The 17,535-nt window shown below is 32.4% G+C and overlaps 2 protein-coding genes and 1 long non-coding RNA gene across 6 annotated transcripts; 1 reads left to right on the top strand and 2 right to left on the bottom strand.

The window, feature by feature from the left end:
* Nucleotides 1-124: 124 nt before the first annotated feature.
* On the bottom strand, nucleotides 125-7,873 carry LOC149730355 (atlastin-2-like). Its single transcript, XM_089886995.1, has 11 exons — nucleotides 7,551-7,873; nucleotides 6,932-7,063; nucleotides 6,464-6,619; nucleotides 5,564-5,620; nucleotides 4,562-4,718; nucleotides 3,920-3,994; nucleotides 3,367-3,551; nucleotides 2,654-2,725; nucleotides 2,169-2,296; nucleotides 1,383-1,686; nucleotides 125-908 (listed from the first exon to the last, which is right to left on the bottom strand). The coding sequence occupies exons 1-11, from the start codon at nucleotides 7,806-7,808 to the stop codon at nucleotides 810-812; spliced, it is 1,623 nt and encodes a 540-aa protein (XP_089743121.1). The 5' UTR covers nucleotides 7,809-7,873; the 3' UTR covers nucleotides 125-809.
* Nucleotides 7,874-9,572: 1,699 nt separating this feature from the next.
* On the bottom strand, nucleotides 9,573-17,274 carry LOC149730353 (kelch-like protein 12). Of its 4 annotated transcripts, none has more exons than XM_089886989.1 (13): nucleotides 17,166-17,274; nucleotides 16,181-16,312; nucleotides 15,831-15,951; nucleotides 15,503-15,656; nucleotides 15,229-15,446; nucleotides 14,961-15,113; nucleotides 14,653-14,770; nucleotides 14,034-14,128; nucleotides 13,492-13,672; nucleotides 13,103-13,243; nucleotides 12,356-12,523; nucleotides 10,953-11,085; nucleotides 9,573-10,370 (listed from the first exon to the last, which is right to left on the bottom strand). In XM_089886989.1, exons 2-13 carry the CDS (start codon nucleotides 16,252-16,254, stop codon nucleotides 10,256-10,258), a joined length of 1,671 nt encoding a protein of 556 aa, XP_089743115.1. In that variant the 5' UTR covers nucleotides 16,255-16,312; nucleotides 17,166-17,274; the 3' UTR covers nucleotides 9,573-10,255. The 4 variants fall into 4 exon arrangements, with proteins under 4 accessions (XP_089743115.1, XP_089743114.1, XP_089743113.1 ...); XM_089886988.1 differs by lacking the exon at nucleotides 17,166-17,274 and adding an exon at nucleotides 16,437-16,721; XM_089886987.1 differs by lacking the exon at nucleotides 17,166-17,274 and having other exon boundaries at nucleotides 16,181-16,422.
* On the top strand, nucleotides 10,250-11,825 carry LOC149730354 (uncharacterized). Its single transcript, XR_016385878.1, has 2 exons — nucleotides 10,250-10,389; nucleotides 10,943-11,825. It is a non-coding gene; the product is annotated as an uncharacterized LOC149730354 (long non-coding RNA).
* Nucleotides 17,275-17,535: the final 261 nt, after the last annotated feature.

Raw genomic sequence — 17,535 nt, 5'->3', positions numbered from 1 at the left:
ACACGAGGTGTATGGAACAGAACACTGGTGTTATAACGACTATCGTTGCCCGCCACGCTTTGGCAAATAAACTGCATTTAATCTCGCCCTGAGCCATTTACAAATAACATAACAAGTTACAATATTAATAGTTCTCACAATTCATGTATTTACTTTACAAATTTTGAACAAACACCATGAAAAGTGAGCTTAAATAAAGTTTGAACCAAATGGAATATTCTGGGAATCCGTTCTTACAACGACAGTAAACACTGCAAGTAACTTTGTTCGTACCTTGAATAAAAAGCCACAACCGTAACCTTAACAGGTGGAGTGTTACAACATTAAGTATTTCAACAATAAATATACAATCTGGCATGAAGAATTATTTTAAGCAAAAATTAATTGTCACACACTGTTTTTGTTGGCCGAAATTTACACCCAAGTTTTTACAATGGCATTGTAACTATAGTGTTTTGCAGCACAGTGATTTGTCAGACATAAGCGATAACAGGTAAATTACATGTCCATGATACACTACGAATTGAGATATTGAAAAGGCTCTTACAATTACCCACACACACCAATATAATGGCTACAAAACACAACGTAGCCCAAACAATATATAGTAGGTTGGGGTAAGATGGGACATCATTAACACATAATACCCAATATTTCCTAATCGTGCTGTAACAATTAACAATGTGGGAATACAGTTATACAATTCCATAATTTTTTGGGGGGGAATTCGGTAAATTTTTTTGAAAACCTGGACCATCTCACCCCAGCGTGCTATACAGCTTGGACAAGATTGTGGCAGATGGAATAATTTAGTTCGTTTTAATTTTATTTGTCATTTGTTTGATTGCTTCATCTCTTATATGAGTTGTCCCTGGTTTAACAATGGATTCGTAAAGTTTCTCCATGAACTGAAAAACATAAAAATATTAAAGCAATGTTATTAACTTTTCATATTTTGCCCCTTTTTGCATTTTTACCATTGTGGGTGTATGTATCCTTGGGCAAAACACTTTAACGGTAATTGTTTCAACCGAGTAGTCACTAATGGGTTGTACTAATGGTCAATACAGAAAGTACAATCAACCACAAAGTTACATTTGTGGTAACTCGTAAGCTGGCATGAGGTGTATACCAAACTCAGTTATCACTGATAAGTAGTAGCATCCTGGGTGTCGGGGTAATGAGCCAACTCTGGCTTAAATCTAAGTTCGCATATCGTGCCACGCTTTAGGTTTCTAGCCATGTAAAAATACAAACAGTTTTATAACTCCCATCTTTTGGTCTTTAAAATACACAAAGCAGAGATTTATCCCTTATATAAAGCCCATATAAAAAAACTGACATAAAACATTAGAACAAGTTACAACAGTTTAATAACTCACTGAATCCCAGATAAAATCGGCGGCAACTTCCAAAGATTGTCCGATAGCGATATGATCACCAGTATACCTCACATAAGCCCATACAACAAGTGCTACTAACATACTCATACAGATGAGTGAGAACACGGTAGCAATTGAAGTGAGGTATATGAATCCAAACAGCCCAGACAGAATGTAACTAATTGCACCAAACGCAAAGAATACGGCTGGTGTACGTGCGTAACGAAATACGTTTTTAGCGTCGTTGCTTTTCACAAAATTATCAAACGCTTCTTGTATTGCAGTTTCAAGTTGTTCACGGTATCTGGGGAATTAATGTTTGGTAAATATTATTTATACTCATAGATAGGGTTAATAACATAACCACACAATTGACCGTTTATATTGTATATGGTGGCTGCATACACATGCGGCTTATAAGTTATCACACTGACTTCTAGTTTTGTGAGTGATTTTTTCTGGTTGGCTGACAATTCCGACAACCCATTAGTGACCACTGGGTTGGAGCAATTAAGTAACATATGTCAATAACGACAGTTATAGTAAGAGCACGGCACCATTACTAAAAAATACTGGGTTCAAACTTCAAACAAATAGAATAATATACATCTCAGAAAAAGATCAAAAAGACACCAAAGTTACATACATAGCACAAGACGTAAAAAGTTAAAACCGTTACCAAAAGTTACATACAAGGTAACAAAAGATGTGGAAAATAGTCTACTCTGTGTGTTTTAACCCTGGTTGTACCACCAAATAAGCATAATTAACATCCATTCAACTTACTTTAAACTAAACTCTGCACCCCCCATTTTCCTTGAGGCATCAAAACTATCGAGTGAAGTTTGTTTATGTTCCTGGTGTTTATCTTCAAGTAAGTTGGGGTTGAGGAACGGTTGGTCACCTCCGCATGTCTGTGTGTGATAATTATAATTATGTGTACAAGGCGTTGTGTAGCGACTAAGTTAGTTTAAAAAGATGCAAAATTCCCAGGATGGGCTTGCATACCCTGCGGCCTGAACCAAATGAATCAACGCTATAGTATGTACTATTGTAACCGTAATAAATTCTGTGAAAGTTTGACGATTCTTGTAACGAAAAACGGTCAGGATTAAAAACTACAAAAATACGTTAACGGACAAAAAATCCAACAAATTATTTTGATATAACAATTTAGTGTGTGCTGTTTTACATTTATGTTTAAAACTAAATTTGCTGTACATCAGCTTAGCTTATATAAGATGTAGAGAGTTAGATGTAATGTTACATACTTGTTCCATTAGGTTGACGTAAACATCTTTAGCTTTAGAAACAGCAGAAAGATTATTTGCTTCAGCAGTAGCCTGGAATCAATTATTATTTTGTTAAAATTGATTAATTCACAAAAATTTGTAAATTAGTGAAAAGTCGGTCAATTAAAATGAAATATAATGAATAATGAATTAGTGCACAATATACTCCTAAATCTAAGCAATAGTTAATTTTGAACTGCATCAGTATATAATATTCTAAAACACTTTACATATCAAAATATCAAATGTTTAACACAAAGTTTTTTACACTGGGAGTACAAGACAAACTGTGCTTGGTTGTATAGACACCTAACAGCAGGAACAAAGCTGTTAAGGCTTAAAACTAAGGTTCTAAAACACAGGATGTCACCCTGTTTTACCAATATTGTGTTGACACTTAAGACATATTGGTCTATGCACCCAAAATCTGTAGACTTATTTTTGATAATAACATATGATTTTACGCATGTTACAAAAAATAAGGTAAACGTCACATTGGCCTTTCCCACTGTTACCCATATACCATGACAAACACATCTTACTTGCAAGTTGCAACATTTTAGGTTCAGGCAGAAATAATAGTTAGTCTGACTGTGTCAACATTGAGACACAAGGCTTTCCATATCTCGGTATAAACGGGGATGACCACAAAGCAGTTAGGAACCTCTTATATAATAATAAACACATCTTACTTGCAACATAGTTTTAGGTTCAGGTAGTTCCTCTCCATCGTATATTTTAATATAAGCTCGATAATATTCCACAAGCTCAGCTGCTGTTACTTCTGTCCCGTTGATTTTCTTTGTTTTTAATTTATCGGGCGACAACAGTAGAGGGGCGAGGCAACTAAGATGAGTTTTGAAATCGTCAGTAATATCTGGTGATAGAAAAAAGCAATATTGTTGCACATTTTTTCTAAAAAAGGAGCAAATAACCAAATATATATATATCAAATATCAATAAATGTACAATATTTAATGAAGAATTTATGTATTTTAAACACAATTTTTGGTTAAATTTTAAGGAATGAAAATCATAAAGAAATAAGGAATGAAAAACCTTATTATGAACTTAGCAGTGTGTTTAATTACATGGAACATGAGCTGTACAAGTACATATATGTAACTATATCCAAGTCATTCAATACTGTAATTTACATTCTGGGAAGATGACATGTCTGCCCATCAGCCCATGTAATTATGAAATCAAACTTCTAGCGAACGATAATTACAATAATTAACAAACCTTTTAAAGCTCCATTAAAATGTGGGTTGGTTGCGACAGATAGTCCAGGGTGGGGCATCAAAAAACAATCCAGATCTTTCAAATAAATATAGTTTAATATTATTGATGGTTACTACACATAATATAAGTATTGAAGTTATAAATCAGTCCGTCCTAATCAATTATTTATCCTAATGTGGCAGCTCAGCTTAGTTAAATAAGTTATATTTATAAAAAAATAGTCATAATAATAATAAATAAAGTGTTCTACTGCGTAGTTTGTGATATTAGGCACAGTGTATAATTGTACACCTAAGAGCTGACTTTGTATGCGGTGTTCCGGCTTACAAATGGTCAAATATGGAACTTTGTGGGTGATTAGTAACAACTGGGCTGGAGAAATAACTGTCTTGCTCAAGAATACGCGCCATAACACTAACATCATTGAGCTTTGAACTCAGTCTACTCGAATTACAATTCATTACATATGCCAATCCTATATATATATAGGTATGAAAATATGATCGTAATAATTGTCTTGCCCAAGAACACGCGCCCACAATGGTGGCATCATTAAGCTTTGAACCCAGTGTACTCAAATTACAAATCACAGCCAGTTATATATTAAATACAAATCATGTTAAGTTACACTAAAGCAATCACCTGTAAAACACGACCGAATATGGGTTCGAACTCTTTGTAATTCCTCATGCTGTTGCTCAGTAAGTTCAAGTCGTTTATCCAATAGTTTCCTCCCCCCTTCGTACCCATACGTATATTCATAAGGGTAACTCCAGTCACGAACAAGGAATTGGAGGGACTGGAATATATTTATTGACATGAGATAAGTATAAACCAATATAGGGGTAGCTTAGGGGTGTCTTGGGTAACATATCACCCCAATTGTTGGAACAGGGGTGACATTATATGTTTTGGGCATAAAACAGATTTTACCTGCTGTTAGTTTTCTATACTAACAAGCAGAGCTAAAGTATATTGCATTCACCACATTAATCAATGAGGTTCTCTATGTATGACAACTATGAGTGTAACTGTATTTTAACAATGTCACCCCAGTTTTTACCCTGCTGTTAGGTGTCCAAACAAACAAGCAGAGCCAAAGTATATTACATTCACCACATTAATCAATGAGGTTCCCTATGTTTGACAACCATGAGTGTAACTGTATTTTAACAATGTCACCCCAGATTTTACCCTGTTGTTAGGTGTCTATACAAACAAGCACAGCCAAAGTATATTGCATTCACTACATTAATCAATGAGGTTCCCTAAGTTTGACAACTATGAGTGTAACTGTATTTTTTTAACAATGTCACCCCAGATTTTGACCTGCTGTTTGGGGTCTATACAAACAAGCAGAGTCAAAATATATTGCATTCACCACATTAATCAATGAAGTTTTCCATGTTTGATTATTATGACTGTAACTGTATTTTATAAATGCAACCTTATATTTTGGCAAAAATTGATTAAACATGGCATTTATGGCGTTGGACTGTAGGGTATGATACATTATGTCATTTTAACTCCACCAGTTATCTAGTATAGCAACAGAACAATAAACACAATATATATGTATATATATATATGTATAAATAAATATATATAAAAACATACATTTGTTACAATTACAAAGTCTCAAACCTGGAAAGGTTTTTCGGAAGATTCTTCCATCGCCAATCTTCCATATTCTGTAAAAAGCTGTAGAAATATTTCGTTTCAGTAATAAGATCTATTTATATTTCTATTCTACTATTTATATTATATATATATGATTTTTGGGTACTAAAATACTTTGGTTGGAAATTTTATTTATAAACAAAAACATTACAACATGTTATGGGTAACCCCTATATGGAATAGAAAAGTCATGCATAAGAACCACATAAAGCTTGTATTGCGCAAATCCCAGAATAAACAGAACAGGCAGCCATGATATGAACACACGTAACTGTGACATAAGCTTAATCATTGACAACAAACTTGATCCATTGTTACATTGTTGACTAACTTGGAACATGAACTACAAGGTTAAAGGAATATCAATGGTGCTGATTTATAACAGGCAGAGTATGTATGCTTTAAAGCTTATCCTGACAACTTTGCAGGGGTTGTGACAGCCCCTAGATATCTAATTGTACATTTTTTATTCTTTAATATTTAGAAAAATACAAACTGCTACTCCTACAGTTATAGCAGCTTTGGACAACAGATTTTACACGACACATTTTTTAAAAGATTATACCTAAACTGCAGTATAAAACCTACTTCTAAAAGTCAAACTTAAATTGTATTATAAAACCCTTTGATTTACAATTTGGAATATCAAGTCAGAAACACTCTGAGAGCTTGACTTAGTAGGGCAGCTGGAAAAAGCTGCGTCTTTTACTTTAGGGAAGCTTTGTGGCAGCTTTACCTTCCAGTTTCCTTGAATTTCCAGACCTAAAAACCTTACCAGACTTTAACTTTTTAGCGTAAGCTTTCTTCAATTTCAAAAACATAAATATAAGGCATAGCCATAGGCTAGATATAAATACATTATACCTCCAAATGTTGCAGGTCATCTTCTTGGATATTTTGTGAAATGTTATAAACTTGCACGGAACTTGTCATGGTGCTGAGGGCAAATATTGTTGCGCAATCTTTGACTGTTGAAGAAGAATCAAACGCTCCTTGTGTATCAACAAGAACAACTGCTATCTGTCGGCAACATATATATATATACATATTAGCCTATTATATATAGTGTAGAATAAAGACAAAAATTATGCTAAAAACTGCAACAGATGTCAACATGTCATGTAGATAGGCAGTAACTTTCGAAAATGCAGGGGAGGCAGGGATAGTTGGATACACATCAGCAACTTCTAGATTTTCCAATTGAAAAAGTATTTTAATGGTTCAAATAAAATTTATACTTTGAAAAATTCCAATTTTTCCTTACAATTAAGTTTCACAAGCCCTGGATTTTTTTTATAAAATAGATCAAATAACGACCACACCACCCCTTACCTCATGCCCTTCACTGATGGATATTTTGAACACTTTACTCCACATAAGTATTCCAGTTGTATCTCGATCTGACCCCCCTCTCCATGAAAAACCAGATAATAATTCATCAGAGTCACCAAGCCAATTCTCCATCTGTGGGGATTATATATTTTGTTTTGTTTTTATTTATATATATATATATTTATATATAAAATGGTAGATGTATATAGGCTATATTAAGATTCTAATTAAGGGATAAAAATAGAAATATTAATAAAATGAGATAACACAAAAAAAGAAATATATATATATATATTTATATTTGTAGAAATATATATATATACGACATACGTAATACGTATAAGGTTTAATATATATATATACACACACCTTAATGAATAAGTTACTTAAGATGGGATATTTCCTTATTACAAAAACATTTAGCAGTTTATTTAAATCATACGAGAGCATTCAGAATAAAGAGATAATAAAATGCTAATTACATAAATGAACTGGGGTGCACTTTAAAAGTTTCCATGAGGTTTCAAGGTACATTAACAACCAGTATAGGCTACTTATCCTCACCCATGTGGAATATATATATAGCCTAATATATAAACACCAAAAAACTTTGATTTACCCCATAATTTGTCAGATATCTCAGGAAAAAGTTGAGCAAAAACGATTTTCCTTTACGGAAAGCACCAGCTACTGAAATAACGGCTACGGGAAGATTCATCACGTCATTCTTGAGCAAAATAGATGAAATAGCTTCCTCGTCCAAGCAGAATCGATGGTCGTCATCAACCACAACTATAGGTATTGGTTGGTCTGCGTTTCTGTCTACTTCTGTGACTTCAGTCTCAGTTTCAAGTTGTTGTGAAACCTCAGTTGCCATTTCGTTTTTGGTTTTTAAATAAAATTTCTTTATGACTGTGTCTGTGGGACTGTGGAAACCAGGAAAAAAAAAAATTTTTTCAAATAAGATAACATATTTTTTAATATTATATACAGGCCAGTACTTCAGTTGCAATTTCGGTAAATAATATTACTTAGTTCTATGTTATATAATATAGTCTCTGGCTATATATATATACATATATATACTGTATTATAAATTATAAAAAAAAATATTATTTTAGCTCTTTTCAAGTTGAATACATAACAATAAAACACAGGTTCAAATATTGGAGCAAAGATTAATTAAGACTGTATATCGACAGTAATTTGACTAAACCATTAAGGTTTTTTTAATATTTGCTCTATTTTAAAAAAACTTTAATTTACAACTACCAGCCGGCGTGTTACGTAAAATAAAACAGCGTTTTAATATTGATAGCAAATATAGCACCACAGTCGTCACGCTAAACTTCTGAGTAAAAATACTGACACGTTAAAAAAACAAAATAAACGCGCTGCATTTACTTTTAAAAATCTCAGGAACAATAGACGGACATAGAAATATAAAACCTTATACATAAATATAAAACCGTACACATAGTGGTAGCAGAGCCATAGAAATACCACAGAAATAAAAAAGAATAGAACGCGCATCTCCAATGTCGGCAAAGGAGAGAGCACGATACACTGTCTCTCTTTCGCGGGTCGTTCCCGTTTACTATTGTAGTCAATGGAGTCGATGACGTTTTGTGTACTTTTTCTTCGTTTTTTGACTTAAATTAAAGTTATTGTGTAAAAAAACTATTTTCTAACATATATATATTTCTAAAAAACCGTTTGTTTGAAATTTTTAATTAATTTTTTTTAAATAATTAAATTTCCTAAACAAGTGGTAAACTGTAAGCGTTAACGTACCAAATAACTAAACTAGCCTAACAAACTTGAATAGTTGGTGTAGTTTTTAAAATAAACAGCTAAAACCTTCCAAAAACATTATGCGCCTATCTTTTACAATGGAGACGAAGGGAAATGGGGACGGAGTTGGCGGTCACGTGAATAGAAAAAAGAATATATCACGGTTTTGGAAAGTTGCGCGTTCTACTCTTTTTTATTTCTGTGAGAAATACCGAGTAGTCCAACCCATTGTTACGTAAAACACAAATTGAACGGCAATTTGGTTCCAAAATAACACAGTAGGTATAGGGAAAATGTATGTTTTTCGGTAAATTAAAGAAAAACTTGGGCCTAAAAACAAATTTAAAGGTTGAAAAATGTAAAAAACATGTGTTATTTGTTTTCTGTGTCAAAAAAAGTCAAAAATTAGAATTAGAAGCGGTTGATTTGCGACATTTTAGTCATTTAATGCGGCTAAATTTATACATTTTTTCTAAAAAATGTTGGTAAGGTAAATAGAAGCTGTTTTACACCTTCCCACAATAGGAAAACACAAACAAAACTTAACAGGTTCGTTTAAACCCATTGTCAAAGTCACCACTTTTGCTCTATTTTGGACACACATAGACGGCAGTTGGACTACTCGGTGTTTATACGACTCTGAGTGGTAGTAGAGAGTATATAAAAGTAAAAAAATCCAATCGTTTTTTATTTATTTATATTTTGCCCAAAGGCAACTAAAATATATATATAATTAATGCTCTTATAGTCCTTATGAGCTAAATCTGAGGACACTGTACCAAGCCTTTTCTTATAAAATCCTATCGTTTATTAATTACGTCGCGTCTCTTATGCATATCGCTGTCAATTTACGTCACCATCGACGATAAAAGTTTTTTTCTTGCGGAAAATGGGGCCGTTGATCACCGACAATTAAAAGAAAACAAACAGCGAAGACAAATAAATGGTGACGAAAACAGCAAAGACAAAATTAATGGCAACCATTTATTAACAGTTACAAGTGAAAAATCACTAAGAATGGATTGAAAAATTTAGGTGAAAATATAGAAATATAAATTATTAAATTGGAGTATCAAAAGTACTAGTTGCATAATTATATATTATAGGTTGAAGTAATTAAATACAATCTCAAGTGCTTTTATGTTATGAAGAATTTTTCATTAATTATTACAAACCTAAATTTATGAAGTTTCAAAGTATTTCTGCAATGTGAACAGTGGCTCATGTGGTTTACAAAACTATTGATGGAATATTTATCAAAACAAGTCATGAAATACACAAACAGGGATTGCATTCTCAGCTATCGACTAAACTAGTTGCCACCTAAATTCGATTTTGGTTTTTTAGTCGGTAGATTTTGACCTGTAATAAGCAATCCACAGAAAATTAGTCGGTCGACTAAATGTGAAAACCACCGACTAAATTTTAGTCGGCCGACCAAATAACCGCGGTAACCAATAGTTACTCCGATCGATTAGTTTAGTCGGTAGCCAAGAATACCATCTCAGTTTTCTTGAAGATTTTCATTGTTTACAAAGCTACAACTGATGCCCAACGTCTTGGTGTCTTCATGTTGGTCTCAATCTTCCATTCATTGATTGTTCCATCATAAGCCTCAATTGTTTTTATTTCTTTGTCACCGTTGCTAAGAAGATAATATTAAGGTAGGGCTGGTGTTATTTAACCATAATGCGTCATAGCATTATATGCTGGTTTTATTATTTGTATAACTTTACAGGAGGATAAACAGACACAAAATTACCAATATAAATTATTTAAATTAAAACATTTTTTTTAAAGCATTGTGTATTGAATAACAAATGTATCACAGACTGTTATCGGACAAAAGACTGATGTTGTGACATAATAATAGGTAAATAAAGTATTATTGTTTGGGGAATCGTAAAAAAGGGATGCAAATGCTGTATTACCTGTTGATAAACAAGTTACTGGTATAATAATGAAAATACACTGCCACCAGGTAGTATGATAAGGTAAACAATGAATAAAAGGTAGGGGCATGAGTGCATGACATCTAATCTTCTAATACACCACTGCTTATACCAGCGTGTTTGTTTTGAGTAAATCCATAAGTTTTTCAAAACAAAATTAAAATACAAAGTTCTAATATTTACAAATACAACAATTTTAACCAATTTAAAGATTTGTCAAACAAATTGTTTTAGTATTTACAACTAAACACTTTAAAATCTTTAGAACCACTTACCCTCCAATGACGTATATCTTCCCATTCACAACACAAGCACAAGAACCAAATCGCACGTGGTCTAAGCTGCCAACATTGGTCCAAGTGTTGGTTGGTATGTTATACCGCTCGACGCTTTTTAACCCATCACCACCTTAATAAACATTATACAAAGTATAGAGTAATTATATTGTATTAAATGTTATTGTGTAGTTTAAATGTATTTGAGTTACAAATTTAAGGGTGGTATGCAGAAAATATACTTAACTTTTTGCTTGATCTTAGTTTAGCTAAACGGAGATCATGCAAAAAACTTAAGTGGTATGCAGAAAGTATAATCAGTGATTCTTAGCTGATCTATGTTTATATTTTTCGTGTTTGTGACGTAACAATGGACGAGAGAATTTCTCTCGAAAATTACTCCACGAAGAAGGCAATTCTCGGTAAAAATGGCGACAAAAATGTTTAATAAAAGTCAAAATCGAATTTGTTATTGTTTTTATACCTTTAACAGAATAGTAATCAATATAAACAGTAAAAATAGTATGGAAAGAGTAGCAGCAAGTCGGAGTAAGGTCAGTAAGCGGTTACCGAACTTTTGCGATCCGAAGCGCTTTTTTCTAAAAAGGCCCAGACTCCGTTAAAACCTATAAAAACGATCCAATACAATCTATTTGACATGAATTTACAGAAATTAATCTTATGTCGCGTTACCAACCCTAAAAACTACCAATTTGCATCGCCACCAGACACTTAAACAGCCAATTTCGCTGTTTAACTTTTTGACGATAATCGACAATCAAAAATCGGTAATTAACTTTGATTATACTTTCTGCATACCGTTTAAATCGTTGTTATGTCAACAATGAAATTTGATCTAAGATCAAAGTTGATTATACTTTCTGCATACCACCCTAAGATTAGTTTCTTGCAGTTTGAGTTTGGTGACTTGAAGTGTGCAGTTGGTTTTAAAATGCAAACCAATTTCCCAAATTCAAATTATTTATTCAGATATATTAATATGCAATGTGTTTTACATTTCTTGTTGTTTAAACATACAATCTAATCATCCATGTTTAAATATTTTGTAATAAATAACGTTAAATAACACACAATGAGACAAAAATAATCCAGATAAACCTAACATGTCTACTATTCCGTTAAACCATGTTATATATTTTTTAACCTGCAATGAATTCCTAAATATTTTCCTATTGTTTTTGCGAACAGATACTACCCACTCTTGTTATGAAATAATAAATAATGATTGAACATTGGCGTAAAAAATCTAACAAGTAACAATACCTGTCATAACATACTTTCAATATTGCGGTTTATTTAAAAAAAATATAATATTGCAATGAAATCTGTAAATTCAGCCAATGTAACAGAACTAAATTTTAAACACAGAATAAAGAACAAACCAATGGCATAAATCTCATCATTGTAAACAACACCACAGAATCCAGATCTTTTCTTATTCATTGATTTTAGTGATTTCCATTTCCCTTCTCTTGGATCAAAACTTTCCATTGAGTTTAAAGGATTTAATCCAAAACCCTCAACACTTCCACCAAACGAGTACAAGCGACCTGTACAAGAGTTAGGTTTGAAAATAATAGTAATTGTTTCATAATAATCAAACTAAGGATCAACAATATCTCTACCTTGTTTTTACAAATTAGTGAAAGTTTTTAATGTATTTTATAAAATATTTGATAAACCAGTCTAATACAAAATATAAGGAGAAGAATAAATAAATATGAAATTCACAATGGTTTACATTGAACAGTGTCAAGGAGGAAGGAATTTACAGAAGTCGCAAGAGCTCAGAGGTTCGCCGAGTGCTAATGACGTCATCAAGAAAAAAAAAGTAAACAAGAAACATTAAATCGAGCAAACATTTATCAAAAATCATTTTCAAATATTACAGCAGCTTTATTATTTTAAAATTACTAATTATTAATTTAAAAATTACTCCTCACAAACAAATTTAATTAAGAGAAAGCTTGCTTATGTTGATATCGTTTAGATGCTTTTCTTTCTTCAACTTTAAATATTTTTGATTCGATGTGCTTAAGAATCATTATGTTTATTTTTGTGTAGTTTGAGCCCGTTCTACTGTCATATTCAACCCACTTTATTATTACATATATATTTATTATACCAACCGTTATAAGAAACAAGAGCATGACCCCATCGTTCAGTTTGCATTGGAGCAATGTTCGTCCATGTATTCACCACTGGATTGTATAATTCAACTGATGATAATGCATTATAACCATCCCATCCTCCTGCTACACACATTTGATCTGTAACAAAACATATTACAATTAGAAAATTATTAGTTCTAATATCACAATATTCACTACTAATGAGAAACATAAACTACTTCATGTGTTTGGTAACGAATAAAAGCTTATAGGTTCAGACTTAAGCAAGTAAGTAAATTAGCCCACCCCTATATACTGTTAAAACAGGAAGGGGTTTATAATAATCTAAACACTTTTTCTAAAATAATAATCCACCAATATATTGTTAAACATAATAAGGAACCAACCATTCAACACAGCAGATGCTGCACCGCATCGTTGTTCCTTCATAGATGCCACCTCGTACCAACCAACATTAACTTGGATTAAATTTAAACATTCAACAAAGTTGAAATCATCACCACCTGCCGTATAAACATGGTTGTTTATCTTCACACTGGTTGAACAAGACCTTTCATACAAGGTTGACTGTGGATAAAAATGACATCATTAGCTGACTCATGATAGGTCATATTCACGAATCATGATTATGAAGTTTTGAAAATCACCTGTTATTTTTTATTTCAAAATATCTTAACAGCCCATTTATCTACAATGGTGAGACCAAATTTGAAATATTTGATTTGAAATGATTAAAAGTAGGGCACTAGGTGGAATAATACAAAACATAAAACACTCTGTGGCAGCACCATTTATTGGTGCTAAATTGGCTATTATTCATGTTTATAATTGAGATATTTTGGCAATATAATAAACCATAATATAACAATCACCATGACTGAAGCACTATGTGAAGTAATATAGAATATAAAACACTTGAATAACCAACCTTTATTTCTCTCAAATGTTTCCCAACAACGTCATAAATTTGAACAAGTTTCCTTGTGTCATAGCCACCCACAATCATGAACTCGAATGTTTTATCTATTGTGAAATAAAAGTAGAATTATGACTCAATATTGATATTAAAATGATTACTGCAAAAATGAGGGCAGTATATTTAACTAAACTGCAATTCAGTATACAATGAAGAAACATATTCTAATTTAAACACAATGAGTTCTAAACTAGGTGCATACAAAAGGAATAGGAGCTTGTCCAGCACTACAGGTTATGTGAAAATGTACAATTGATTTGAAGACATTTCTTGTCTCATATCTCCAATATACCAACCATAGAATTAATATGACACTATATTATCTATACTTGGTTCTGGTTGATACATAAGCTGACCCATTGGTATTATGTGTAACCAGAAATATATAATCGCTACAGTTTAATATAACTGCTTCAGATCCATGAGATTATAAAAGTCACCAAACCAAGTTTTATATAAAAGAAAGTAAACAATGAGTATAAACAATATGTGTCACTATAGAGGGTACTGTGTCCTGTAACCAACTAGTTTTACTTTATGCCACAGCATTAATAGAAATATTATAAATTACATTCTCTAGCTCCACCTTGTGCCACAGCACCACCTGGTACAAACAGTTGATTTTCAAGACGAGCGACATATTCTGGGTTGAGAATGTCAAGAAAATAATCTGTTCTTTTAATCCATTTCTACAAGAAATATAAACAAGCGACAATTAAACCAGTGTCAGTATTAAACATAATGTAATGCTAACTCTATGGTATTAACAACAAGTTGTTAGGCTTACAAAAAAATTAAAGTCAAATTAGATTGAAAAAGGTGTTTTATACATAATAAAACTATTGCAAAACTAATAATAATCAGTCTAATTTAATATACCTCAGATTTTTTAACAATCTCTTCAAGGAATGCAGTTGATAGTTTCTTGACATCAATCAGTTGAAACAAACGTTCAATGAATTGCTGACGTTGTTTAAAGTCGTGTTTGATCCAATTCAAGATGGTCCTGAAAATTGAATCTTGGCCAGAATCCTGCAAATTGTAGAAAAATAGTACTTTGCACAAAACAATTACTGATATGATCAACAATTCAAACAAGGTCACTTTTCACTAATCCAATATAAAAATCAAGGATTTAAATTTCTACCTGTTTCTGTTTCAATGCAATCAGAGATTCAGCTTCATCTAAGGATAAATCCATGAATTTCAATTCTTTGGAAACCAACTCTAAGTGGTCAACAATGAATTTGTCACATTTTTCCACCAATTCCAGAAGCTGGTATCTTTGTGCAAAGGAACGGAAACTTAAACAGTTCCCAACAGCAAGTGCATCATTGAAGAAGCTAACACAATATCCCTTCACATCTAGAAACATATGTTTTAGAAAGTATGAATCAAACTTAGGCAAATGCAGATATTACCATTAAACTGCAAGTAATCTGAAGCCTCATAAAGTTGGCAAACAGTTTTATCGCTTATATCGATCACTTGTAAGTAAATGAAAGTGAACAACAAATCTAATATTGAAGCCTTCATCCCCTTTACTTCAATATCTTCATTAAAACCTTCCTTGAACTGAAACCAAAGTAACAGAATACGTAGCAATTATAAATTATTTTTAAACAAAATTTATTTATATGGGGTCTACAACATGCAAATGATATAATTAAACTATTTTAACAGAATCTACTTTAACAGATTAACATTTATGAAGGGAATTGTCACAATAAATATCAATTGGTACATTACCCCAGACGTGAACATTTTCTCATAATAATCAGAATATCCAGCAAGAATACTTTTCTGAGCTGAAACTTCTCCATCATCTAATTTGAACGTGACATCAGTAAACACTTTTCTTTTACGTAACCTGAAAATTATTCTGTCGTAATAAACTGTTGTACTTTCTGCAATGCAGGAAATAAAACATGCTAAATATGCATACTGCATAGCTATTACCTATAACAAACTTAATCCAAACATTATACATGTTTTCTTGTTTACATTATTTCGATATATTATGTTGTGTTTTTATTAATAGCCATAAATAAAACTGCTGTAAACTTATGGAATAATAAAGCAATTTAGATGAATGTTACCTGTTTAACTTTGTAAGTACACGTCCTTCATGATCGCCTTTGTATTGTATCACGTGTTCATCATTTGTAGCCATTTTATGCTTATGTAGAGGTTGGCATATAAAAGCTGATTTATTTTTCACCAACCAAGCACTGAAAGGAGTCAAATGATAAAGTGGTAAATTAAAAATACTTCACAATGTGACTATAACGCATTAAGAATGAATATTAACATTTTTCTTAGTAATGATTTTATGAATTAAGAATCCATATCCACCTTGGGAACTATGTTTGAAAGAACAATAGCTTTCCACTGTGTTAACCAGTCTGATTTTAGCAAACCACAATTATTATCAAAGTTTAATTAAAACTCCATACTATGCGGTCCCGGTGCTAGTGAAGAATCCTCCCCCACATTATTTGCTAACCACTAACCCCTAACTACTAACCCTTATAACCACTAACCCCCTAACCAACAACCCCTAACCACCAACATGTAACACTTTCCACCAGCCTATTCTTTTAGTAGTGGTAGTATAATTAGTGCATGTCCGCTATGTCCACAATATTTACTAATTCACTATGTTCGCTATGTCCAATTGGAATATTGTGGACATAGTAGACATAGCAGACATAGCGGACATAGTGAATATTGTGGACATAGCGGACATGCACTAATTAAAGGGACCCCATACTATGTAAAATCTTTATGCAAAGTTTTACGATTTGACAAAGGCTTGTATGTGTGTGTGTCTTAAAATATGTTAAGCAAGCTGTATAAACACACTATGAACATCTTATACAGTTAAGACCAGTATTTAAGTCGAAAACGTCATTTCAATTTAAAAAATGCGATTGCTGTCTCGGTTTGCTAGAAATAGACAATAGCTTGCCACTGTGTTGACAAACTGCGACTGTTTTCTGTGTAGCCTATAGTGGTATTATCTATAAGTGTGTTATTATATCCATAAGTTTATACATGTATTAATATATCAGCTTTCCTTACTGTGATTCGTGTAGTTACTGTGATACGCTGTGCACAACACACCCAGTAACGACCAACATTCGTCGGTACAAGAAGTTCCTCTTTCTAAAAATTGGGGGAATTACCGGGAATGTGCGCGCCTTTTCGGTAATGATTATGACGTAATAATAAGGGAGCATAGCTTTAAAAATCAACACGTGCTACAATTAGCACAACTTAAATAAAATTCTTTTACTGTTTGTTGCTATGAAGGTATATCTCGTCGGCTTCTATGTTTGCCTGGAGTTTATGTTGCTTAATAGGTCTTATACATAATGAATGAATGAATGAATGAATGAATGAATGAATGAATGAATGAATGTAACATTCATTCATTCATTCATTCATTCAT

Source organism: Ciona robusta, chromosome 10 (assembly GCF_009617815.1).
Source record: "Ciona robusta chromosome 10, ASM961781v2".
In the NCBI taxonomy this organism is placed as follows: domain Eukaryota; kingdom Metazoa; phylum Chordata; class Ascidiacea; order Phlebobranchia; family Cionidae; genus Ciona; species Ciona robusta.
Note: the sequence above shows the minus strand (reverse complement) of the source record. Positions and strands in the feature narration are given on the sequence as shown.